General features: G+C 43.8%; 1 protein-coding gene across 1 annotated transcript in view; it reads left to right on the top strand.

Moving 5' to 3' along the window:
• Positions 1 to 22,000, top strand: part of LOC114592019 (zinc finger protein RFP-like) — a 28,714-nt gene extending 6,714 nt beyond the window's left edge. Inside the window, exons 5-15 of the mRNA XM_028719827.2 lie at positions 313 to 428; positions 1,069 to 1,095; positions 2,035 to 2,061; positions 3,886 to 4,417; positions 7,074 to 7,293; positions 13,789 to 13,884; positions 15,289 to 15,519; positions 16,132 to 16,154; positions 17,009 to 17,124; positions 17,671 to 17,706; positions 19,840 to 22,000. Coding sequence (XP_028575660.2) covers positions 313 to 428; positions 1,069 to 1,095; positions 2,035 to 2,061; positions 3,886 to 4,417; positions 7,074 to 7,293; positions 13,789 to 13,884; positions 15,289 to 15,519; positions 16,132 to 16,154; positions 17,009 to 17,124; positions 17,671 to 17,706; positions 19,840 to 20,366 — 1,951 coding nt within the window. The 3' untranslated portion in view covers positions 20,367 to 22,000. The remainder of the gene's footprint in view (positions 1 to 312; positions 429 to 1,068; positions 1,096 to 2,034; positions 2,062 to 3,885; positions 4,418 to 7,073; positions 7,294 to 13,788; positions 13,885 to 15,288; positions 15,520 to 16,131; positions 16,155 to 17,008; positions 17,125 to 17,670; positions 17,707 to 19,839) is intronic.
• The last annotated feature ends 4,965 nt before the right edge of the window (positions 22,001 to 26,965 follow it).

Below are 26,965 nucleotides of genomic sequence, written 5' to 3'. Positions count from 1 at the left end.
CGTGCAATGCAGGAATCTTTTGCCTGAAATTAATAAGAGCCTCGTGCTCTACCAACCTGAAAAAGGGCTCCCTGACTCTGTTCTGCAACCTGGGATTTCTAGCAACAGAGATATCTCCACGAGGCTCTCATGAATCTGTGAACCATTTTGTGGGGCGTGTCTGTTGGAGAAGATGTCTCCTTAGGTTTCAGAGGAGCTCCATATGAGGTGAACCAGGGAATGGATCCATCTCCTCAGGATAGCTCTCCTCAGAGGAGTTTGCCTGGGCAGGGGCCATGGCAGACTTCTCTGTTTTACCTGCTTCCCCTGCAGATATGAGAAAGGTCAAGTGAGACAGCTGGTGGACCTTTCTCCAGGACTGGAAGAGAAGTTCAGGATTTACTCTCAGACGAATTCCGCTCTGGAAGAAGCTATGGAGAAATATAAAGGTATTGGTGGTAGTCATGGGATCAGAGGGGAGGGGACTGGGTATAGACCTTTGAGAGGCTCCCAGTTCTGGGCTGGATGTGAGGAAAGAGAGGCCCTCAATGAAAAGGAAGTGGTTCTCTTATTGTGGTTCCTCCAGATGTCTGAACTGGCGTCCCAATAAATATTGTCCCCTTCCGTTCCATTCCACTTTGGTGGATCTTTTGAGGAGCTTGCATTAAAGGCAAGCTGGTTGCTTTCCTCACAAAATAATCTGTGGGCATCAGGGTGGAAGAATCTCGTCTCCCACCATCCATATCTGTTTCTGAGGAGAAGGAATGTAGCTTGATGCCATTGCTCTCTTGAAAGGCACCTGGAGGGGCAAGAAAGAGCCTGTGGCAACTTAAAGATCAAAAGATATATTTATTATGGCGTCCAGTTTTGTGGTTCTTCAGTCCATGAAAGCTTCAGCCAGAATAAATAAATGGGTTAGTCTGCAAGGTGCCACAGGACTCCTTCAACGCTATACTTAATTTTGTGTAAGTGAGACTCTTGTGTGGTTTTCAGTTCTTCTTTTCTCTCTCTCTCGCATGAATTTACACATTGCTATCTACAGTATATGGTGGTCTGAGTAAATTTGTCATCCTTTTCTTCACATGGCAGAATCTCTGGAGGAAGCAGTAAACAAAGGTAGTTTTCTGGGAATGTACGGGAAGGGAAATTTTGATGGGAGATGGTGCTTGAGATAGAGGTTGCTTCCACACTAGAACGTGGGCTGTGGTTCTCCTTTTCCAAAAGTGAAACTATAATTTGTTCTTCATGTCCAGTTCCATAAAGCTTGTACACAAATAACTCCCGTTCAGCAAAGGTTCCTTGCAACATGAATTAGAAGTTTTCTCTTTGTAAGTTCTCCTTTTTTTGTTGCCTACTGATTAGTGTGGCTAGGAGATCAGAGATTAATTGTTTATTAGCTGGCTTCTGTTATTCATCAAGTAGTTATTTTAGAAATCCAGATTCCATGCACTATTTTTTCTGTTTCTGTTTTGATAGAGAAATAGCACTATTTCACTGAGAACGGGTGAGAGGGAGAGAGAAGGAAAAGTCTTAAGACCCAGAGAAGAGAAATTCTGGGGCATTTAATCACTAATCCTACAAAAACCCTGAACCAGAAACAATAAAACAAGGAGAACAGGAATCTTTTAATCAAAGTCACACTAGTCTTTGAAAGCCTCAAAAGTGCTGTCTGTCCAGACTGTTTTATCATAAAAATGATCATAAAAAAACAATGAAAAATTGGGTGTACAGCAAAGAAAACACTGGAATGCAACAATTTAGCAACACTGACAGATTCTCCATAAAGACTGAATGAGCAATTATAGTAATTTAAGAAACAGGAAAAAAGACCTAGTGTAGAAAGAACCAGGGTTAAAAGGTTGCCCTCTCTGATCATGGAAACCACATCTGAGAATTCAAAAACAACAACAATTAACTAAATGCAGTTGTAATTGAAATTTGAACGTGATCAGTTTAGTGTGAGAGGTTTTGCTCCCTCTTGAAACATTAAATGATAGACCACTATATGTATGATGGTGTCTGATTTAATTTGTCTCTCTTTCCCTTGCGCAACAGAGTCTCTGAATCAAGACTTGTACAAAGGTAACTATATGCATAGAACTAAAAATAAAATAAAAAATTTAGAAACTTTTGATGGGGGATGGAGGCTCAGCAGCAGCCCCACATTGAAGTATTTAATTGAGGGCTGGGGCCCTCCAGGCACTGTCAGACTCCAACTCCCATCAGCCCCAGCCAGCATCATCAATGCTAGGGCGTGATGGGAGTTGTAGTCCAAAACATGGAAGGCATCAGGTTGGAGAATGATATCCCCCAGAGCTTTCAGATGCCCCATCCAGCATGACTGTAAAGACTGGCGGAAGTCCTACAAATCTCCTTGGAGGGCACCAGGTTGTCAAAGTCTGGTCTGGAGAAAGGAGACATTATGAGAAGTGGGGGTGGGGAGGACCACAGGCCCCATTGGCCAAAGCAGGCCTCAAGGCCTCTCTTATCTGGCCCCCTCCAGACTCTCCCTAGGCAAACACCTATCACTGGCCTTCCCTGAGTGTGTTTGTCTGGCTAGAAGGTGTCCGCCAACTGCCACAATGCCTCTTGCATGCCTAGATGAAGATGTGTGCGTGTGGAGGCCTTTGGTTTTTGCATGGCTGGAATGTCACCTAGTGTTGAGGTCAGAGTTGCATCTGCTGACCCGCCCACTTTCCCATTTGACCCCGCCCACCACTGGCCTCTGGAAGGTTGCCCAGGATGAAATGTGGCCCTCGGAAGCTGAAAAAGCTTCCCCCAGATCCGATCTAGCCTCTGAGACTAGTCTTTCCAAGGATTTAATACACCCTGCTCTTCTATCTATCATCTATCTATCATCTATCTATCTATCTATCTATCTATCTATCTATCTATCTATCATCTATCATCTATCTATCATCTATCTATCTATCTATCATCTATCTATCTCTATCTCTATCTATCTATCTATCATCTATCTATCTATCTATCATCTATCTATCTATCTATCTATCTATCTATCTATCCACACCTTGCTCTTCTTTCTATCTATCATCTATCTATCTATCTATCTATCTATCTATCATCTATCTATCTCTATCTATCATCTATCTATCATCTATCTATCTATCATCTATATCTATCTATCTATCATCTATCTATCATCTATCTATCTATCATCTATCTATCTATCTATCATCTATCTATATCTATCTATCATCTATCTATCTATCTATCTATCTATCTATCTATCTATCTATCTATCTATCATCTATCTATATCTATCTATCATCTATCTATCTATCTATCTATCATCTATCATCTATCTATCTATCTATCATCTATCTATCTATCATCTATCTATCTATCTATCTATCATCTATCTATCTATCTATCTATCTCTATCTATCTATCTATCCACACCTTGCTCTTCTATCTATCATCTATCTATCTATCTATCTATCTATCTATCTATCTATCTATCATCTATATCTATCTATCTATCTATCTATCTATCTATCTATCTATCTATCTATCATCTATCTATCTATCATCTATCTATCTATCTATCTATCTATCTATCTATCTATCTATCTATCATCTATCATCTATCTATCTATCATCTATCATTTATCATCTATCATCTATCTCTATCTATCTATCTATCATCTATCTATCATCTATCTCTATCATCTATCTATCTATCTATCTATCTATCTATCTCTATCATCTATCTATCTATCATCTATCTATATCTATCTATATCTATCTATCTATCTATCTATCTATCTATCTATCATCTATCTCTATCTATCATCCATCTATCTATCTATCTATCTATCTATCTATCTATCATCTATCTATCTATCTATCTATCTATCTATCTATCTACCTTCCCCTCTGCAGTGAATTTCACTCTGGATCCGGACACCGCAAACCCCTTCCTCATCCTTTCTGAGGACCTGAAGAGCGTGAGAAGAGGGAGTCGATACCAATCCGTGCCCGACAACCCCGAGAGATTCGATATCATGATGAGTGTGCTGGGCCGCGAGAGATTTGCTTCGGGGAGGCACTGGTGGGAGGTGGAGGTGGAGGAAAATTTGGGAAGATGGGCCGTGGGGGTTGCGAGAGAGTCCGTGAGGAGGAAGGGGCAGGTCCGCATAAGCCCGGACGAGGGGTTCTGGGCTGTGGGGAAGTCGTTCCACAACAGCCACGACTCATCCTCCCCGTGCCAAATTCTGGCTTTCACATCCCCAAAGCCAACCCCCTTGATCCTGAGGCGTAACAAGCTCAGGAAGATCCGAGTGTCCCTCAGCTACGAAGAGGGTCGTGTGGAGTTCTTCGACGTCGATTCGGACGACCTGATCTTCGCTTTCCAGCTGGCCTCGTTCTCTGGGGAGAAGATCCTCCCCTTTTTCCGGGTGTGGAGAGGGGTCAGGTTGAAGTGCTGAATTCTAAGGGCGAATCTTCCCCCATCTCAGCTACAATAACTTCCACCATCCTGAAAGGAGGTGACGTTCTAGCGCTTTCTCTACACCCAGGCAAGGAGCTTACGGTCTTAGCGGCTTCCCAGCAGTAATGGTGTCCCCCAGCCCTAGATCTTAACTTCCATTGGCGATGAGAGAAAACAGAATCAGTGTAAAAACATAAACGAAACAGGTGGGATTAGAGACTTCCTACACTGGGCATGGGGAAGCAGTGGCCCTCCAGAGGGTGCTGGGCTCCAGCTTCCCTCAGCCCCAATTAGTATGGCGGATGGTGAGGGATTATGGGAGTTGTAGTCCCAACAACTGGAGGGTCAGAACCTCCCCAATCCTGCCCTACAGCTTCAGTCCTGTCTGTTATTTAAAACCTTTTCTTCCCCCAGCGATATATTTTTGGCAGGGCCTTTAGAAGACACACCAAAGGGGGGAAAGTTCAGCTATGGTGGACTTCTGTTTATTAATGATTCCACTTTTCTACCATAAGGCGGCTTGTGTGGGATTTGTAGTAGTCGCCCACAGATCAGTTGCAGAGCTGCTTGGCTTCAACTCGTGCGCTTCAGTTACTGCAGCTCCATCGATTGAATCTTGCCATTCAGGAGTCAAAGCGGGAAAACTTGGTCCTGCCTCTGGAGAGGGGAGGCTCATCTGCCTCAGCCTAAGATGGGGAATCTTGATTCCCATCAGCCCTTGTATTGCAAATCAGGCTTTGTAGGAGTCCAACTACATTGAGTTCCCCTATTCACTGCTAGGAATTGAACTGCAGCTGGAACTTTTTGGTAATATCTCTTTGGGGTCAGGTAATGTGCTAAGCTTTCTGCAGGCCATTTTTGTTCTGATGGCAAGTTAGACAGGAGCCCTTTGTGAGCATTGACAAGAGGACAAGGCATAGAGATCAAGCCAATTAGGTGATAGTAGCTTTTTCCTCCCCCCCCCCCAATAAATTTTTATTATTCTCTTTACACAATCATTCTTACAATACAATACATTAATCAACATATAAACATTTTTGCTCTGCCGAGCTTGCAACTTCCCTCCTTCCCTTCAGCCGGTATCCCTTATCAAATCCAATCACATATTTTAACTTTTTACTTCTTATCTGCATTGTAGGAGTTATATCAGTCCTGCTCGTGTCTTTAAAGTTTTACAGTTATCCTTTAAGTATACAATAAATTTACTCCCATAGCTTTTTCCATAGCGCAGGGAACGTGGAGACATTTCCATCTTTAAAATCAGAGGTACCTCCGTCTTTGAGATGGACATTAATTTGCAGACATCTTCTATTTCTGCTGTTTTCTCCTGCGTATCACTGGCATGTTGTTTACAGTGCCAAGTCCTGTAGCATAACATAAATAAAAATCAGCTTGGCAAACACTTCTGACAATCTTAGGCTTTTTTCGCTCTCTGGTTATGCTTATTGTGGGTGGGGGGGAGACTGGAAGCTACGTACTTCATGCAATAGTTTTGCTTCTAATTTTCAGTTGTTTGGAGGCTGGGAATGTAAGTACAATCTGTTGGCAGGAAGGCTGACAGAATATAAGGCATGTGTACAGGGTGTTGGAGGAGACTCTTGAGAGTCCCATGGACTGCAAGAAGATCCAACCTATCCATTCTGAAGGAAATCAGCCCTGAGTGCTCACTGGAAGGACAGATCCTGAAGCTGAGGCTCCAATACTTTGGCCACCTCATGAGAAGGGAAGACTCCCTGGAAAAGACCCTGATGTTGGGAAAGATGGGGGGCACAAAGAGAAGGGGACAACAGAGGACGAGATGGTTGGACAGTGTTCTTGAAGCTACCAGCATGAGTTTGACCAAACTGCGGGAGGCAGTGGAAGACAGGAGTGCCTGGCGTGCTCTGGTCCATGGGGTCACGAGGAGGCGGACACGACTAAACAACAACAACAACAACAGCTAATGGGGCCTCCCGCTGCCGCCGCACAATTTCTGTACCTCAGGTTAAGAACTTTACCTCAGGATGAGAACAGAAATTGTGCGGCGGCAGCAGGAGGCCCCATTAGCTAAAGTGGTACCTCAGGTTAAGAACAGTTTCAGGTTAAGAACGGACCTCCGGAACGAATTAAGTTCTTAACCCGAGGTGCCACTTTATATGCCTCCTTTTATCAAAAGTTCCCAGGGAAGTGTGCAACATTAAAAACACATTACAGAACATCAATGATAAAAACATAGTGAAAATTATGCTGACAGACAGCTTAATACAACCTTTTGTATTAACCAAGTTGTTTTGACGCCTGAAGCAAAACAAAACAACAACAAAAAAACCACCACAAATGCTTTCCCAGGGAGTACAAAATACAATGAAAACAAAATTAAATAACAGATTTGCTACCCAAAATCAAACAGCATCTCTCACTGCATCTGACTGTAAGCAGGATTTTCCCTGCTTACCTAAAAGAGAAATTCCCTAAGTGTCTGCGCACACAAACACACACACCCTGCTAGTTACGGTATATAATTCTTGGTCAGGAAACCTGAAAGCGAAACAAAAACACTTGTTTTTTTCAGTTGCTTCCTGCTGCTCTCAGATTCCTCCGCCATCCGGTGTCGGTTGCACAAAGGGAAATGCCAGGCCTTTATGGCATCAAAAGGAGCTTGAGTTAAGAATTGCTGCTGCTGCTGCTGCTGCTGTTGTCACTTGGAGACAGGCTTGGAAGAGGAGGAGATGGAGGAGATGGAAATGTGCGAGAAGCACCGTGAGCCCCTGAAGCTCTTCTGCAAAGACGACGAATGCCTCATCTGCTTGGTCTGCGACAGAGCCAAGGAGCACAGAGGACACAACGTGGTCCCTGCAGAGGAAGCTGCCCCAGACTACAAGGTAACGGTATTCACCGCGACAGAAGGTCAGGGAAGAAAAACATGTAGTTGTCCAGCTTTATGGGGGATGCCCCCAAAGAAAGGACATATGGGGGGGGGGGAGAGGCTTCAGTGGGATTTGAACAGAACCTCTGTTAATTGAGTACTTTCAATGCTTTTCAATAATTTTGGTAGCTCTAAGCCCATGGATGTAGCCAAGTGAGTCCGTAAGTGACTGTGGAGGCCAATTCTGGATCCGGACGTCCACAGTGGGGACATAGGTTTCTGGGCAGGAGTTGATCCTGGCAAGGGTTTGCCAAGCGTTCCTTCCTCTTAGCCCGTTTCTCCTTTTTGTCCTGAGTTCGGGCGTCTTCAAAGTCCACAACGCCTTTGGTAAAGAACCACGTAAGTAACGTGGAGAAAAAGGTGGTTTAAATGCAACAAATCAGTCAAAATGAATAAAGCAGTACAGTGGTACCTCGGGTTAAGAACTTAATTCGTTCTGGAGGTCCGTTCTTAAGCAGAAACTGTTCGTAACCTGAGGTACCACTTTAGCTAATGGGGCCTCCCGCTGCCACCATGCCACCGCCCCGTGATTTCTGTTCTCATCCAGAAGCAAAGTTCTTAACCCAAGGTACTATTTGTGGGTTAGCAGAGTCTGTAACCTGAAGCATCTGTAACCTGAAGCATCTGTAACCCAAGGAGTGGTACCTCTGGTTACGAACGCTTCAGGTTACGAGCTCCACTAACCCAGAAGTGGCTGTTCCTGGCTGCAAACTTTGCCCCAGGATGCGAACGGAAATTGCGCACCTGAGGAGCATGCTCAGCAGGGGACCCCATTAGCGACAGCACGCCTCAGGATAAGAACGGTTTCAGCTTAAGAACAGACCTCTGGAACGAATTAAGTTCGTAACAAGAGGTACCACTGTATCAGAAGACTTTGAACAGTCATGGTTTCCCCCAAAGAATCGTGGAACTGCGGTTAAGGGTGCTGATAGTGATGCGGGACCTCTATAATAATAATAGTAATAGTAATAATAAATAATTTATTATTTATACCCCGCCCATCTGGCTGGGTTTCCCCAGCCACTCTGGGTGGCTTCCAACCGAATACTAAAAACAATACAGCGTCAGACATTTAAAACTTCCCTAAACAGGGCCGCCTTCAGTTCTAATACAATACTCTCCTCACAGAGCTACAATTCCCAGAGTAACCATCCCTCTTCCCAGGGAACTCTTAGCTTTATCTCTTTTCCACCTCAGCAGATTTTTCCGATGTCCTTTTGTGCTGTATATCTCTTCTCTGCAACACACACAGAAGAAACTTTGCTTTTAGATTCCATTCCTACTGCCTATAAAAAATTCTCACAGGTTTAGGATTCACTGTCTGTGCTGAGCTTTCTGCATACATTTTGTGCAGCTTCCAACTAGTTTTTGGAAGATTTTACTTCTCATCACGATACAGAAGTGTTCGTCGTCATCGTCGTCCCGACCGCCACCACCGCCACCCTGAGCTTCAGGCTACGGACAGCTTTGAACAGATGATATAGAATTTTGTTCCTGGTTCACAATTTTATCTTGAAACACTCCCCCCCCCCCTTTTTTTCTTTTTTTTGTAATTCTACTGGACCAACTTTCTCTTTGATTTTTTTCTGGATGCCAGAATGATCTCTAGTAACATATATCTAACAACACAGAAAAAACAATGCTGTCCAGGGTTGTAAAGACTGCGGAGAGAATAATTGGGTGCACTCTTTCCACCTTGGATCAAATCTATGCTGTCAGGTGCCATAAGGAAGCTGCAGAGATAGCGCAGGATAGTGCGCACCCCGGAAATGATCTCTTTCAGCTTCTGCCTTCTGGAAGAAGGTATAGGGTTATAAAGACCAGGACTAGCCACCTGAGAAACAGTTTCTACCCAAATGCAATTCTGGTTCTAAACTCAGCATAAGGAATCTTTATAGTTTATTGCATTTTAAAATTGGGTTTCAGAGTTTTTAGGGGTTTTCAAATGTTTTATGTAGATTTCCAGTTTCATTGTTCTGTATGGGACAATGACAGTAAAGATATCGTATATCATATAGAAGCAAGTTTCTAGGAATTTCACTATGTTCTTAAACTAAAAGGCCAGGTAAAGGTAAAGGTAAAGGGACTCCTGACCATTAGGTCCAGTCGTGACCGACTCTGGAGTTGCGGCGCTCATCTCGCTTTATTGGCCGAGGGAGCCGGCGTTTGTCCGCAGACAGCTTCCGGGTCATGTGGCCAGCATGACTAAGCCACTTCTGGCGAACCAGAGCTGCGCACGGAAAGGCCGTTTACCTTCCCGCCGGAGTGGTACCTATTTATCTACTTGCACTTTGACGTGCTTTCGAACTGCTAGGTTGGCAGGAGTAGGGACCGAGCAACAGGAGCTCACTCCGTCGCGGGGATTCGAACCGCCGACTTTCTCATCAGAAAGTCCTCGGCTCTGTGGTTTAACCCACAGCGCCACCCGCGTCCCAAAGGCCAGGTAGTTAATGGGATAATGTAGTAAACTTTTAACTAGAGTATTGGTGGTGTTTAGCTAGTCCAGTGTAGGATTCAGCAATGGATAAGATGCAGCTAGTTTTAATCATGCCTATTGCAATCACCACTTTATACTCTCATTTCTCCAAGTTCCATCTGTGTACAATGTGCTGTCGATTTCTCTTTGACATTATAACGCTGATGTCTTTCATAGGCTGAAATGCACTCACTGCTCTTCTGCTGGTGTATTTAAAATTAATCTTTCCAAACAGATTGTAGCCTCTTGGGTCCTGTTTGATCACCAACCTCATTTTCAATCTCTGCTGCCTTTGGGGGCCACCTTGTTCGTTCTGCTGGGTGGGGGCACTGGACTTTTGCCCCGGCGGCACCATTCGCAGTGTTGAGAACTTAATCGGTTCATGTTCACAGAATGTTATATATAACACATCCTGCCAAACATTTGCTTGTGAGCGTTTATTTCTTCCTGACTGCTGTTTGCAGTTCCAGACCGGAAAACCCAATTGTGTGCTTGCACAAGATATGCAGATACACAAAAGTCCAGACACACAGAGGCTGACAAGATTAAATATTTTTAACCACTGTTGATTTTAATCAACTTTTGAATAGTTTAATACCCATTTTTATCCATTGATTGGCAATTTTAAAAGTTTTCTATTGTTGTAAAGTACCTAGAAGTGGGTTTTTGTTTTGTTTTTTTACAGTCAAGGGGGTAGATAAATTTTGTGAGTAAGCATGCAAGTAAATGAAATCAGCTATAACATTTAACAAATCAAATGAACAAATGAGTAGACAAATAAATAATAATAGACCAGATGACTAGCTGGCCAATAAATCTTTATTACAAGGATAGGGAGACTGGATTTGAGGTTGTTGGATTCCAGCAGTAGTAGTAGTAATAATAATAATAATAATAATAATAATAATAATAATAATACTTATACCCCACCCATCTGGCCGCCACTCTGGGCGGCTCCCAACAGAATTAAAAGCACAATAAAAGATCAAACATTAAAAACTTCGCTAAACAGGGCTGCCTTCAGATGTCTTCTAAAAGTCAGATAGTTGTTTATTTCCTTGACATCTGATAGAAGGATGTTCCACAGGGCAGGCACCACCACCAAGAAGGCCCTCTGCCTGGTTCCCTGTAACCTCATTTCTCGCAGTGAGGGAAGGCCAGAAGGCCCTCGGAGCTGGGCCTCAGTGTCTGGGCTGAATGATGGGAGTGGAGACGCTCCTTCAGGTATACTGGGCCAAGGCCATCAATCCCAGGCCAGCATGGCCAATGGTCAGGGATGATGGAAACTGTAGCTGAACATCTGAAAAGTCACAAGTTCTCCTTCTGTCCTTTAACATTTTCCTTCTCTGTGGTCTGTCTCTCTTCTTTAGAAATCAGCTCCGCCACTTAAACCCTTCCATTTCCAAATAGCTCTGCCTTTACATCCCCAGAAACTCCAGCGGGGGCAGAATGCCGCGGCGAGACTCCTTGCGGGGTCCTCGCTGCGAGATCACATTCACCCGGTACTATACCAGCTGCACTGGCTCCCGGTGGAGTGTAGAGGATCAGGTTTAAGGTGCTGGTTTTAACCTTTAAAGCCCTATACGGCCTAGGACCCTCGTACCTACGGGACCGCCTCTCCTGGTATGTCCCACGGAGGAACTTACGATCTTCAAATAAAAACATCTTGGAGATCCTGAGCCACAGGGAGGTTAGGCTGGCCTCAGCCAGAGCCAGGGCTTTTTTGGCTGTGGCCCCAATCTGGTGGAACGCTCTGTCACAAGAGACTAGGGCCCTGTGGGACTTGACATCTTTTCACAGGGTCTGCAAGACAGAGCTGTGCCACCAGGCCTTTGGTCAGGGCACAGCCTGACTCCCTCCTTTGGTTGCCATCAATTTGATTTTAATTAATTTTTAGAATGAAATGTTTTTAGGATGCTGCACTATTTTACTGTTGTTAGCCGCCATGAGCCTGGCTTCGGCTGGGGAGGGCAGGATATAAATAAAAATTATTATTATTATTATTATTATTTCTATTTCTTTCCCTACACTCCTGAAATTGCAGTTCGGCAGAGAAGGGCTCAGGAGTTCAGTTGGCATTGGAATGTAATGTAAAAGTGCTGTCTAAAATGTATAAAATATTGTTGGAATGGGTGACAAAGGATGAGCAAGTAAAATCCTCAATGATACACTGGGCAATAGATATCGGTCATAATATAGACATGGAAGCATGGGAATGATTGTGGAATAGGGATACAAAATTTACAGCATGCTATGGTTTAAGAGAAAATTATTTGAAAATGATATATTGATGCTATCTAACACCGAGTAAACTGGCAAAATGTATAAAAAAATTAAGTGTTGGAAATGTAAAGAGAAAGAAAGCTCTTTTTATCATATGTGGTGCTCTTGCAGTAAGGTTAAGGCTTACTGGGAAATAATATACAATGAAATGAAAAGGATGTTTAAAATAACATTTGTTTTAAAAAAGCAATTATTATTATTATTATTATTATTATTATTATTATTATTATTATTATTATTTATTATTATTATTATTATTATTATTATTATTTATACCCTGCCCATCTGGCTGGGCTTCCCCTGCCACTCTGGGCAGCTTCCAACCAAATATTAAAATACAAGCCTTTCTCTTGAGAATTATAGGGATAGAACTACCTAAATTATATAGAAATTTATTTACCCTATTTTTCACTCTATAACACACACCAGACCATAACACGCAAGTAGTTTTTAGAGAAGGAAAACAAGAAAAAAAATATTCTAAACGAAATAGTGGATATATGATTTTTGTGGTTCATGCTGTGGCCACAGACATGTGATCTGACAGTGAGTTTGGAGTAGCCCAATGCAAAAATCCTGAGGATCCATGTGGATCCATGCTTTGTAACCACGGAGGAGGGAAGGAAGGGGAACCATGGATCCTCTGCTCACGACTGCAGCAGATCCCCCCCCCCCCCCCGCCACCCGCAGGCATTCGCTCCATAACACGCACAGACATTTCCCCTAACTTTCTAGGAGGAAAAAAGTGAGTGTTATGGTGCAAAAAATACGGTATGTATGCGACTACAGCGGCAAGAATGCTTGTTGTTGTTTAGTTGTGTCCGACTCTTCGTGACCCCATGGACCAGAGCATGCCAGGCACTCCTGTCTTCCACTGCCTCCCGCAGTTTGGTCAAACTCATGTTCGTAGCTTCGAGAACACTGTCCAACCATCTCGTCCTCAGAATGCTACTTGCCCCAAAATGGAAAGAAGCAGAAGTCCCAGCAAAGGAAGAATGGATACAAAAACTTTTGGAATATGCAGAAATGGCAAAAATTACCTGAAGAATAAGAAATCAAGATAAACTTTTTATAAAAGAATGGAAATGGTTTATTGAATATTTTCAGATAAAAACAGTGGCAGGATTATTGTAATAACCTGCAGCTACATAAGAGTATATTTATAAAGAAGATAAATAAATGAGCAAATTAAGTTACTTTGGATATGCAGAAGATATTAAAAATAAATTTAAGGAACCACAGAAAAAGGGGGAAGGAAGTCAAGTTTTAAGATGTCAAAATGACTCTAAGATCAGTGAAATGTATACAGTGGTACCTTGGGTTACATACGCTTCAGGTTACATACACTTCAGGTTACAGACTCTGCTAACCCAGAAATAGTGCTTCGGGTTAAGAACTTTGCTTCAGGATGAGAACAGAAATCGTGCTCCGGCGGCACGGTGGCAGTGGGAGGCCCCATTAGTTAAAGTGGTGCTTCAGGTTAAGAACAGTTTCAGGTTAAGAACGGACCTCCGGAACGAATTAATTTCTTAACCTGAGGTACCACTGTATATCTGAAAAGTATAAATAAATTTTAAAAAAGATTTTAGTTGGCATCTCTTGCCCCTCCCTGGAAACAATGGCATTTGGGCAGTGGGGAAGAGGGATTTGCTCACTTGGCTACATGATGTTGTGCATTTTCTGTTTGTTTAGGAAGAAATTGAGGGCCACCGGAAGTCTGTGGAGCTCATGAGAAAGAATCTTGAGGACCGTGTATTGGCCGAAGAGCTGGGAAGCCAAGAATGTCTGGTAAGGGTTTGTTGTTATTATGGCATACACCTGGGGTCAGCAATGCAGAGCTTCAGGGAGGCAGCATGCCCACCCTAAACTTCTGTGGCAGCTGTGAAGGGTCTCAGAAATCCCCTCAAAAATCCTGAATGCCCCATGGAGAAAGCAGTGGGTGGGAAGCAAGGCTGGTCAAATGTTGCTAAACCACAGGCAGATCCAAAGTGAGCACTTCTGAAGGCAGCCCTGTTTCGGGAAGTTTTTTAAGTTCTGATGTTTTGCCGTGTTTTTAATATGCGGCAGCTAGACTGGTGACTGGGAGTGGCCACCGGGACCACATAACACCATAGTGGTCAACTGTCCCTTATTTGGCGGGAAAGTCCCTTATCCCAGTGCTGTGTCCCGCTGCCGTCCTTTAATGTTGATGTCCCTTAAATTTCCCGGGTTTCAAAGGAAGCAGCTCCTCTCCCTCCCTCCCTGCCGGCCAGGGAGGAGGGAGGCTCCAACTGTGTTGCCTGGCTGCGTTGCTCACCCAATAAGGAGTCTAAGAACGACTGGGGGGTGGAGCTTGCATGCCTTGTGCCAATCAAATCGGCCGCGTTGCCTGGGGACTCGCCTTTGCTCAGCGCTTCCCAGCGGAGAGGTGACAGTGGTTTTCCTTGCTGCATCCCCTTTGCCGGGTTGCTGCGCTGTGGGAACCACTGCTTGAGGCTTTGTTTGGCTGCTGGCTGGGCTTTCTGCCTTTGGCTTGGAGGGGCTCAGAAGTTGAACATACCTGTGTTTGGAAAATCCCTTATTTTGGCTGCTGGTCCCTTATTTTCGAGGCTGCTGGTCCCTTATTTTCAAATCTGTAAGTTGACAGCTATGCGTAACACCGGTCCTGAGAGATCTGCATTGGCTCCCAGTACATTTCCGAGCACAATTCAAAGTGTTGGTGCTGACCTTTAAAGCCCTAAATGGCCTCGGCCCAGTTTACCTGAAGAAGGGTCTCCACCCTCATCATCCAGCCCGCACACTGAGGTCCAGCGCCGAGGGCCTTCTGGCGGTTCTTTCATTGCGAGAAGTGAGGTTACAGGGAACCAGACAGAGGGCCTTCCTGGTAGTGGCGCCTGCCCTGTGGAACGCCCTCCCTTCATATGTGAAGGAAATAAGCAGCTATCTTATTTTTAAAAGACATCTGAAGGCAGCCCTGTTTAGGGAAGTTTTTAATATTTAATGCTGTATTGTTTTTAACACTTGATTGGGAGCTGCCCAGAGTGGCTGGGGAAACTCAGCCAGATGGGCGGGGTATAAATAAATTACTATTATTATTATTATTATTATTATTATTATTATTATTATTATTACTCATGCATTCTCCATGAATGATCCTCATCTTCCATCTGGTTTTCCTCCCTGCATTTCACTCTTTGTACGTTTGCCTCCTAGGCAAAGTTAGAAGCTGAGGCAAAGAAAGTCAAGTCTTCCTTTCATCGGATGTGCAGATTGCTCGAAAGAATGGTGCACCTCAAGCTGACCCAGATGGAAGATCTGAAGAAAGAGATCAATAAGAGGCAGCAAGAAAACGTCAGCAGGCTCTCCGAGGAGATCTCCCACCTCAACGATATGATCGTTGAGATGGAGGAGAAGTGCCAGCAGCCGGTCTGTGGATTCCTTCAGGTGAGACATGAGACCAAGACATCTCCCAGCAGTTCCTACGCGAGAAATGTAGGCCTGCTGCCTACCAGCCCTGTTTAGGAAAATATAAACTGCCATTTGGACATTAAGGATTAGAGCAAGGCTTTCTCTCCATCAACAACATCTTGTCAAGAAACAAATGTTATTGCTCGTTATTACTTCTTAGTATTTACAGTGGTACCTCGGGTTAAGTACTTAATTCGTTCTGGAGGTCTGTTCTTAACCTGAAACTGTTCTTAACCTGAGGTACCACTTTAGCTAATGGGGCCTCCTGCTGCTGCCGCGCCGCCGGAGCACGATTTCTGTTCTCATCCTGAAGCACAGTTCTTAACCTGAAGCACTATTTCTGGGTTAGCAGAGTCTGTAACCTGAAGCTTATGTAACCTGAAGTGTATGTAAACCTGAGGTACCACTGTATTAGATTTTTAAGCCACCCTTCACCAGAATGTGGAATGGGGGCAGACTTCCATGTTGTCCTTCACCTCAGGCCCTAGTTCTTCCATAGAAGGAAGGGGGAAAGGACTCTCCACAACAACAAAGATCAGGCCAGTATGTGTGCTGGCTGTGTAACTGAGACCTATTTCTCTGTTTCAGGACATCAGAAGCAACTTGAACAGGTATGTGGCTTTCTCCTACCATCTTTTGCATTTCATCTCTGGTGGGATTCCATTTTAAAAGCAGACAAACACATTTCTGTGGAGCGCTGCCAAGTGCTAGATTTCTACCTCAGCGTTGCTGAGGAACACAAATGGGGCAAATGACAACCCTCTGAAGATGCCTGTTGCTTGATACAGAAAGGCAGAACACCTTCCACACGACCCAAAAGCTTACACTACAGTCAACTGTATTCCTAAACTCATTCATTCCTGAATTTGAATCCCTTGGTTTGGCTCCTACTCTCTGGAGCAGCAGAAAACAAGTTTGTTCCATCTTCCATTTTGACAGCCCTTCCAATATCAGTCTTCTCTTCTTTAGGATAAACATACCCAATTCCCTCAACTGTTCCTCATAAGCCTTGGTTTCCAGACCCTGCGAAGAAAATTACATAACTATGAACCCCCAAAATTGGGATTGTCTCCAAACCTGTGCCAAAGTTTTGCAGGGTGGTTGTTGTTTTTAGCGAAAACCCTGCCAAATTTGGGATCCCTTCCTAACCGGTGCCAAACTGTTGCAGTTGTTTTGCAGTGGAACCCCCATGTTTTGCAGCACCCCACAAACTGAGCAATTGATACATCAGACACCTAACTACAAACCCGACCAGGAGGAAGTTTATCTTGTTTCTCCATTTAACCATGAATTCAACTAGAGCAGCATTTTATTGTAAAGGAATTCCATGTTCAAATGGGAGGCTGAGGCATCAACTCACGAGTAAGATCTACTCTCAATTACATGTGAGGCTTCAGCACTGGAGGTGGGCCGGGGAGCTGTAGTCCCTAGCCATCCCTTAAATGTTAACCATCTTCCCTTCCAGATATGAAAAGGAACAAGTAAGGGATGCAATTGAGCTTTCTCCTGGATTGGAAGAGGCGGTTGGAGTTTACTCAGAGAACAGCTCTGCTTTAGGAATTGCTGTGGAGACATTTAAAGGTACTGGGAACAAGGTCAGCGGTTTGAATCCCCACAACAGAGTGAGCTCCCGTTGCTCTGTCCCAGCTCCTGCCAACCTAGTAGTTCGAAAGCACACCAGTGCAAGTAGATAAATAGGTACCACTGCGGCAGGAAGGGAAACGGCCTTTTCATGCGCTCTGGTTTCTGTCACGGCGTTCCGTTGCACCAGAAACGGTTCAATCCTGCGGGCCACATGACTTGGAAAGCTGTGTGTGGACAAACGCCAGCTCCTTCGGCCTGAAAGCGAGATGAGCGCCGCAACCCCAGTTGCTTTTGACTGGACTTAACCGTCCAGGAGTCCTTTACTTGTTTTTACCCCACTGGGATGGGAACAACTCTGGAAGGTCAAGGGAGACAGATGTCTGTGCGTGCTCTACTCAGTTGCACAGCTGATGTTAGTGAGAGAAAGGGAGGGAGGCATCAACAGTGTCCATTGGAGTCTTTTATCAGGTGCTTGGTTGACATGTAATGTGACAGTGCCAAATGTATCTGAGTAAATGGATAACTCTTTCCTCCACATAACAGAGTCCTTGGAATTCCTGGAGCCGGCGCTGTACAAAGGTAATTTTCTTGGTCAGATGGGATGGGAGGTGGTGCTTGAGATGGTTTCAAGGGGGCTAGCTCTGGAAGAGGGCCAAATTAGATGTTACCATTTGCTTTAATGAGAACCATGTAAATTGCACAAGGCATGGGGGGGCGGGTGAAGCAGGGACAACATCAGGGGAAGAAGAGTTGAAGTCCAACATCCTGATGCTAGGGAATCAGCCGTGAGCTCTAACCAAGGTATGTTATTTGGTTTACGGTTCATGGTTTGTCTGGAGGAGACGAGCCTGGGTTTGTACAACACGCCAAACCATGGTTTAGCACATAGCAGCATAACAGGAAGTCTAAGGGAGAGCAGTGGCCTCAGTCTGCCACAGCTAGGCTAGTGACTGGGAGTGGCCACAGAGACCATATTAAACCAGTCCTGAAAGGCCTAGATTGGCTCCCAGTACGTTTCCGAGCACAATTCAAAGTGTTGGTGCTGACCTTTAAAGCCCTAAACAGTCTTGGTCCAGTATACCTGAAGGAGCGTCTCCACTGCCATCGTTCAGCCTGGACACTGAGGTCCAGCTCTCAGGGTCTTCTGGTGGTTCCCTCAATGCGAGAAGTGAAGCTACAGGCAACCAGGCAGAGGGCCTTCTCGGTAGTGGCATCCGCCCCGTGGAACGCCCTCCCATCAGATGTCAAGGAAATAAACAACTATCTTACTTTTAGAAGACATCTGGAGGCAGTCCTGTTTAGGGAAGTTTTTAATGTTTGATGTTTTATTGTATTCTTAGCATTCTGTTGGGCGCCACCCAGAATGGCTGCGGAAACCCAGCCGGAAAGGCAGGGAATAAATAAATTAGTAGTAGTAGTAGTAGTCTCCTCTCTAGGGAACCTTCATGCAAAGCCGTTTACACTAAGCTATGGTTTGGCTTATGGTTCATCCACACTTCTGCTTGTGTGAGCCAGTGTGGTGTAGTGGTTAAGAGCGGTAGTCACGTAATCTGGGTAACCGGGTTCGCGTCTCCGCTCCTCCACATGCAGCTGCTGGGTGACCTTGGGCCAGTCACACTTCTTTGAAGTCTCTCAGCCCCACTCACCTCACAGAGTGTTTGTTGTGGGGGAGGAAGGGAAAGGAGATTGTTAGCTGCTTTGAGACTCCTGAAGGGGAGTGAAAGGCGGGATATCAAATCCAAACTCTTCTTCTTCTTCTTCTTCCTGCGGTCTTCCCTCTGGGGGGAAAAAACACTCTTTACCACCGAATCAGCACAAACGTCAATTGGGTTTTCCGTGGACTGATGTTTGCTCCAACTCAGCAGTAAAGAGCAGGTTTTTCCCGGGGAAAGTGGCAGGGTGAATGGAAAACCACTTGCACCCATGCCTAGAAACCACAGGCCAAGCGGAATACTTCTTGGATCCGTGTTTTCTAGACATGGGAGAAGCGGGGTGTGGATGAGCCATGAGAGCTGCATGCGAAACAGCCCACAATATCCACATGACTTCACCATTTAGTTCTAGGGAGGCTTAAAAACAGCTCCATCCACTTAGACCATGTAGTACATAAACATTAAATGGAAAAGACATTCTGATTTCGCCTTCCATCCCCAAAGGCCTGGTATCAAAATTTATACAAGGACGGGGCTCCTTCCCTACAGATCTCAACACCTGGGCAGATCTATTTTGGAGGTGTCGCAAAGCCGGTGATTTCATCAGCCAGTGATTTCTCTGCTCTTTGCCTCCTGAAACAGATTAAGGCAAAAGTCTGGAAGAAGGAGGGTTGTTTAGTATTTTTGGTTTTTTAAAATGTCTCCAGAAACAGAAGTGAATTCTTTCTGTGACATCACTCATTCAACCTCTTCCTTTCTTCTCGTCTTCCTTCCTTCCTTCCTTCCTTCCTTCCTTATCTGTGTTGGTGTAGTGGTTAAGAGCGGTGGACTCGTAATCTGGGGAACCGGGTTTGCTTCCCCGCTCCTCCACATGCAGCTGCTGAGTGACCTTGGGCCAGTCACACTTCTCTGAAGTCTCTCAGCCCCACTCACCTCACAGAGTGTTTGTTGTGGGGGAGGAAAGGAAAGGAGAATGTTAGCCGCTTTGAGACTCCTTCAGGTAGTGATAAAGCGGGATATCAAATCCAAACTCTTCTTTTTCTTCTTCTTTTTCCTGCAGTGACGGTGACTCTGGATCCAGACACGGCACATTGCCGCCTCGTTCTCTCCGAAGACCTAAAAACTGTGAGGAAGGCAGAGGAAGAGCAGGCCTTGCCTGATAAACCGGGGAGATTTGATGTTGGGCCCTGTGTGTTGGGCCGAGAGCGATTCACTTCCGGAAGACATTTGTGGGAAGTGGAGGTGGACAACGAAGGCAGCGGGGCGATGTGGGCCGTGGGGGTAGCACGAGAGTCCGTCAGGAGGAAAGGAAAGGGCAGCTTTAGGCTGATTCCCAGCGAGGGAATCTGGGCTGTGGGGGCGATAATGGGTGAACTCGTAGCATTTACTTCCCCCAAACAGACCCCTTTAGCCTTGGGGCAAGACCCCAGGAATATCCGCGTGACCCTCGACTATGAAGAGGGACTTGTGGAATTCTTTGACACGGAAAGAGCTGAGCTGATCTTTGCTTTTACGGGAACCTCCTTCTCTGGGCAGATGATCCGGCCCTACTTCTGGGTAGGGTACAGATCCCAGCTGAGGTGCTGAATGGCAGGAAGGAGATCCTTCCCATTGTTTCTTATCACTTCCAGAAAGAAGGAAGCATTCCAGCAATTTTCCTTCATAGCTCCATGAAAGGTTCCCAAGCCATTTTTCAGCCTCGGTGTTTTTTGAGTAGGACCTCCTGATCTCAGAGCACGAAGAGTGGCTATAAATAGAATCAAATTGTAGAATTGGAAGGGACCCCAAGTGTCATCTAGTCCAGCCCCCCTGCAATGCAGAAATCTCAACTAAAGCATCCATGTACACATAAATAAAAAAACACCACAGAAAGTTGGGTGGCTCCCTTTTGTGGCAGGTTTTTGAAATATTTATATCCGCATGCACAAATGGAAAAAGAAACTACAAACAACAGGTGTTGGGGGTTTTTGGGGGGGGGGTTGCTTGAGCTCATATACAGTGGTACCTCTGGTTACATACGCTTCAGGTTACAGACTCCGCTAACTCAGAAATAGTACCTCAGGTTAAGAACTTTGCTTCAGAATGAGAACAGAAATCGCGTGGCGGCAGCAGGAGGCCCCATTAGCTAAAGTGGTGCTTCAGGTTAAGAACATTTTCAGGTTAAGAACAGACCTCCAGAACGAATTAAATTCTTAACCCGAGGTACCACTGTACCTTTAAAGGTGGTATGGCAGGCAGAATTCCAACCAGTACAGACTATCCCGTCCCTGCATGTCCAGATCCACCTTAAAGCATCTATAGATCAAGTTGCCGAGAGTGGGGACAGGAATCAAATTACGGTAGCCGAAAGTCTCTTCTTGCTGTTCCTCCACCCGAACCTCAGCAGAAGGAATTCCCTGTACCACTTGTCAATATTTTTTTAATACTTCTCTGAGTATCTGGTTTAAGAAAATCCACCTGTAGGTTCCTCCTCACAGAGCTACAATTCCCAGTACCCTTAACAAACTACAGTTCCTAGGATGATTTGAGGAAAGTTATGTGCTTTGAGTGTGCATTGGCTGTGCTTAAAAGTATTGCATAAAACAAATGAAATACTGTGAAAATCCCTGAAACAAGAAGTAATCAACTAGAAATATTATCTTATAGAAATAAACTAAATAATAAGAAGCAAAAAGTTGAAGGAAAAAATTAGAAAAACCTGTAGAAACTGTACCTTTGAGTCCTCAATCCTTTATTACTGCACTTTGCTTCACCTAGGTCGAGCTAGGATTATAATCCTTCAGAATTTTTGGGAGTTCTACCCGCTTTTTTGGATTTTTGGTCATTTAAGGTTTATGAATTTTCTATTTCCCTCTGGGGAAACTGAATAGTTCAGTAAAACGAGGTTTGTAGCCGGCATCCCGTTAAGGCTTTGTTCAATTTTAGGTTTTTCTAATTTTTTCCTGCTTACTTATAAATTAGAGGCCACTTCTTCCTTTTTTTAAAAATAGTTTTTATTAAGAATTTCAACATAACAAATTATCAAAAACATATAATCTTCATTTCCACCCCATTTTCCCCCTCCCCAAGAAAAACCCACTCACCCCCAGACTTCCCTCAGCTACTCTCCCCAGTTTTTCAACACATATTATTCTCTGCATATTATAAAATTGTAAAGATCCTTAAATTATCTATCTGTTATGTTAACAATAATAAATTTGTGTATGTTTATTCAAAACCTGCCAAGGAGTCCAATTCATTTTGTTGCTTTTTAATGTAATTTATAAAAAGTTCCCATTTTTCTTTAAAGCCACAGTTGTCCTTGTCTCGCAATTTCTATGTCAATTTCACCAGTTCCACAACAACAACAACCACAACAAGCTCTACCTGTTGGACGTGCCTGCCCTAGGTGAATGTAGAGTTGATGTCGAAGAATTGTATAGAATCTTGGGGAAAAGGCACTTTAAAAAAAAGAACAGACCTGGAGCCCAGTTGTAGTAAACCAAGGAATATATTTATTAAAGGCAGGGAAAGGAGGCGGGTTGGATAAATGAAATAATACAAAGCAAATGGTATACAGTTACACATTGAAGCAAAAGTCAAGAGTGTTTTCTAGGATGCAGAAGCTACCTAGCAGTGTGACTGACCCCTGAGGCCAGGTCTCTCATTCAGGTGGGAAACTCAAGGCCTTTCATTGGACTCTCACCCATCAGCCCCCACCAGCACAGTCAGTGATGGGCGGGCGATGGGCTTTGTAGTGTAGCAACATCCCAAGGCCAACAGATTGCCCAACCCTGACATAAAGGCAACCATGGAAGACGTTCCCAGCTGAGTGACCATCAGCCCACCAAACGTCCTGATCACAGAGTGGCTTATCAGGCTGCAGCCCCCAACCCCAGTTCAGTCCAGCTCCCCTTCTGCCAGAGAGAAGGAAACATTGGGGAAATTCTTCAAACACACTCAGAGATTCCACCTTCGCTCCATGGAGCCCAAAACAAATATACGCTCCATGGTAGAACATCTACCTTGCATGTTAAAGCCCCCCCCCCCCCCCGTTCAATTACCTCCAGGTAGGACAGGGGAATGGGACGCGGGTGGCGCTGTGGGTTAAACCACAGAGACGAGGACTTGTCGGCGGTTCGAATCCCCGTGAAGGGGTGAGCTTCCGTTGCTTGGTCCCAGCTCCTGCCCACCTAGCAGTTCGAAAGCACACCAAAGTGCAAGTAGATAAATAGGTACCACTCTGGCGGGAAGGTAAATGGCATTTCCGTGCGCTGCTCTGGTTCACCAGGAGCGGCTTAGTCATGCTGGCCACATGAACCGGAAGCTGTACGCCAGCTCCCTCGGCCAATAAAGCGAGATGAGCGCCCCAACCCCAGAGTCGGCCACGACTGGACCTGATGGTCAGGGGTCCCTTTACCCTTTAGGACAGGGGAATATTCCGTGTCCGAAACCCTGGGGGTTGGCTGCCAGCCAGTGTAGGCATTACTGAGCTAGATGGATCAACTGTCTGACTTTGATATAAGGCAGCTTCCTATGCCCCTAAATGATCCCTGCGGGCGTACATTTCCCCATGAGAAAGCAGGCTGCTAAAATAGGCCCTGGCAGACTGAAAATGGGCCACTGCCGACGGATTACTCTTCCTTTTTTTTTTTTTTTTTAATATTTTTTATTGTATTTTCTTCATCGTACACATCCACAAAAACGAGAACATGAACAAAAAAAAACCGTTACATAAAAAAGAAAAAGAAAAGAAAAAAGAAAAAGAAAAATTAGAAATAAAGAAAAAGACAAAAGAGAAATGAAAAGCGCACATACAACAGTTTGTTAAAACCGACTTCCTTCCCTCTTGGTTTCAGATGCCTGCTTTTAAATGTTTCCTCTTAACAGCTGGTGTTAGTTTTTAGTTTATAACATCAGAAGAGTTAGATCAGACCTACTGTAGTTGGTAAGTTACTAAAATTACCTTCGATATATACCATAAATTTGTTCCAGTCCTCTATTAACTTTGTATTTTTTTGATTTCTTAATCTTTGCGTCAATCTTGCCATTTCTATGTATTCATATAGTTTCAGTTGCCAGTCTTTCAATGTTGGTAAAGTTGGGTTTTTCCAATTTTGGGCGATAAGTAATCTAGCCGCTGCTGTTGCGTATTGGAACAGGGTTTTATCTTTTCCTATTATTTCTTTTCCGACCATCCCTAGCAAAAAGGCCTCTGGTCTTTTGGGGAACGTGTAACGCAATATTTTTTTTAGTTCGTCATATATCTGATTCCAAAATCTTTTAACTCCCTCGCATGACCACCACATATGTATAAAGTTCCCCTCATTTGTTTTGCACCTCCAGCAGGCCTTATTGCCGGTCTTGTACATCCTATTTAATTTTTCTGGTGTTAAGTACCATCTATAAATCATCTTCTCCAGATTTTCTCTGATTGCCGCACTTGCTGTAAATTTTATTCCCTCATTCCATAGTTTCAGCCATTTCTCATGTTCTATGTTATAACCCAGATCTCTTGCCCACTTTACCGTGACTTCTTTAGTTTCTACCTCTTTTGTATCGGCTTCCAATAAGATGTTATACATTTTAGATAGTAATTTACTTTTGCTTTCGATTATTTCTATTTGAAATTTAGATTTTTTCCTACTCATTCCTATTTTCCTGTCTTCCATCCATCTTGCATTGATTTGGTGATATTGAAACCAGCTCTTCAGTTTTTCTTTCATCTCCTCAAACGATCTCAATTTCCAGCCTTCATGGGAACTTGTCAATAGATCTTCATATGTCAAACCTCGCTCTTCTGTGTTTGTTTTTTTAAATGAAAGGATATCCGTGGGGGACAACCACCAGGGTGTTTTGGGTTCTAGCAAATTTTTGTTTCTTTTCCAGACCTCATAGAGGGGACCTCTAATTATGTGACTCGAGAACCCCTTATGAACTTTCTCTTTATCTAACCACAGGTAGGCATGCCAGCCATACCTATTATCTGCACCCTCAAGATCTAATAAGTCCACATCTTCTAAAGTTATCCAATCTTTCACCCAGCATAGGCAGGCAGCTTCATAGTATAATTTTAGGTTGGGTACCGCCAGCCCTCCTCTCTCCTTTCGGTCTGTGAGCAGTTTATATCTAATCCTTGGCCTTCTACCTCGCCATATGAATCTTGAGAGTACTTTCTGCCAGTCTTTAAATATTTTATTCCCTCTGATCACCGGGATGTTTTGGAAGAGGAACAACATCTTAGGAAGAATATTCATTTTTATCGCCTCCATCCTACCTAGCCAAGAAAGGTTAACTCTACTCCATATGTCCAGGTCTTTTTTAATTTTATTCCAGGTCATTGTATAGTTATCTTCGATCAAATTTATATTTCTAGGTGAGAGCCAAATGCCTAAGTATTTTATTTTTTTAGACACTTTGATACCGTGTTGGCTCTCTAATTTTTCTTTCGCATCATTTTCCAGGTTCTTTACTAAGATTTTGGTTTTTAGTCTGTTCAATTTAAATCCAGCCAATCTACCATATTCATCTATTATTTCCAGCGCCTTCTCCATACTCTTTAGTGGCTCTTCTAGGGATAACATCAGGTCATCCGCGTAGGCCTTCAGTTTGAACTCCCTAGGTCCTATTTTAATCCCACGGATCTCAGGCGTTGATCTTATTTTATTTGCCAAGACTTCTAAGACCATAATAAATAAGAGCGGGGAGAGGGGGCAGCCTTGCCTGGTTCCCTTTTCAATCTGGAATGTATTTGTTAGGTTGTTGTTTATCACCAGTTTGGCTGATTGGTTGGAATATATTGCCTGTATTCCTTTCCAGAATTCTCCCTCTATCCCCGCTTCTTCCATGGTTTTTAAAAGAAACAACCAGGAGACGTTGTCGAACGCCTTCTCCGCGTCTATAAAGATCAGGGCCGCTGGTATATTGTTGTTAATTTCCAAATACTCAATTAAATTTATAGTGTGTCTCACATTGTCTTTCAAGTATCTATTTGGTAAGAAGCCTGCTTGATCTTTATGGATTAGACTTAACAGGCATTTTTTTAATCTATTTGCCATAATATCGGCAAAGATTTTATAATCGTTATTCAGTAAAGATATCGGCCTGTAGTTCTTAATGCTCGTTTTATCCGTATCTGGTTTTGGAATTAATGTTATGTAGGCTTCCCTCCACGACTCAGGGATTCTCCCACCTTTTAAGATATTATTCATGGTGTCGCAGAGCGCCGGGGATAGTTGGCTTTCTAGGACTTTGTAATATTTAGCCGAAAGGCCATCTGGGCCGGGGGCTTTCCCTATTTTCATTTTTTTAATGGCATTTTGGACCTCTTCTATACTAATGGGTTTATTTAGTTGTAATCTTTCTTCCTCCGTAATCATCTTCCCTTTGTGTCTCTTTAAATATCCTTCTATTTGTGTTGTATCCTCTTCTCCCCTCTTATATAGTTCCTCGTAAAACTCGAGAAACTTTTTTTGTATTCTTGTTGGGTCTACTATCAGTTCTTCCTCCACTTTTATTTTGTTTATCGTGTTCTGTTTCTGCCTTTTCCTCAGTTGCCAGGCTAGAAACTTCCCTGTTTTATTTGCTGACTCGAAATATCTTTGCTTCATTAATTTGATCTTCCATTCTATTTCTTGGCTCGTCAGCATCGAGTATTGTGTTTGTAATAATTTTATTGTTCGGCTACTTTGCTCATCTTTCGGGTGATCTATTAGTTTTTTCTCGTGCTCTCTTAACTGCTTAAGAATTTCTTCCAATTTCTGCTGTCTTATCTTCTTCTTAAAATTATTTTGCTGAATGAATAATCCTCTTATTACCGCCTTACTGGCGTCCCAAACTACTTCCATGTTTGTTCCTGTATTCGAATTCAGCTCAAAATACTCCTTTAGGGTGCCTCTGGCTTTTTCGACAACCTCGTCGTTCCCTAATAGATATTCATTTAGTCTCCATCTGAAGCTTCCCTGCGATGCTCCCTTAATTTCTAATATTATTAGACTATGATCTGAGAGTGTTCTTGGGTGTATATCACATCTTGTCACTCTTAAGGTAAGTGTTCTCGAGGTCCAGATTTGATCTATTCTGCCCCAGCTTTTATGTACTTCCGAAAAAAAAGTAAATTGTCTTTCTGTTGGGTGTTTATGCCTCCATATGTCTGTCAGATCTAGATTTTCCTCCAGATTTTGAAATGATTTCGGTAGCTTTCCTTG

This window comes from Podarcis muralis, chromosome 2 (genome assembly GCF_964188315.1).
Source record: "Podarcis muralis chromosome 2, rPodMur119.hap1.1, whole genome shotgun sequence".
In the NCBI taxonomy this organism is placed as follows: domain Eukaryota; kingdom Metazoa; phylum Chordata; class Lepidosauria; order Squamata; family Lacertidae; genus Podarcis; species Podarcis muralis.
This window is presented reverse-complemented; position numbering and strand designations above follow the sequence as displayed.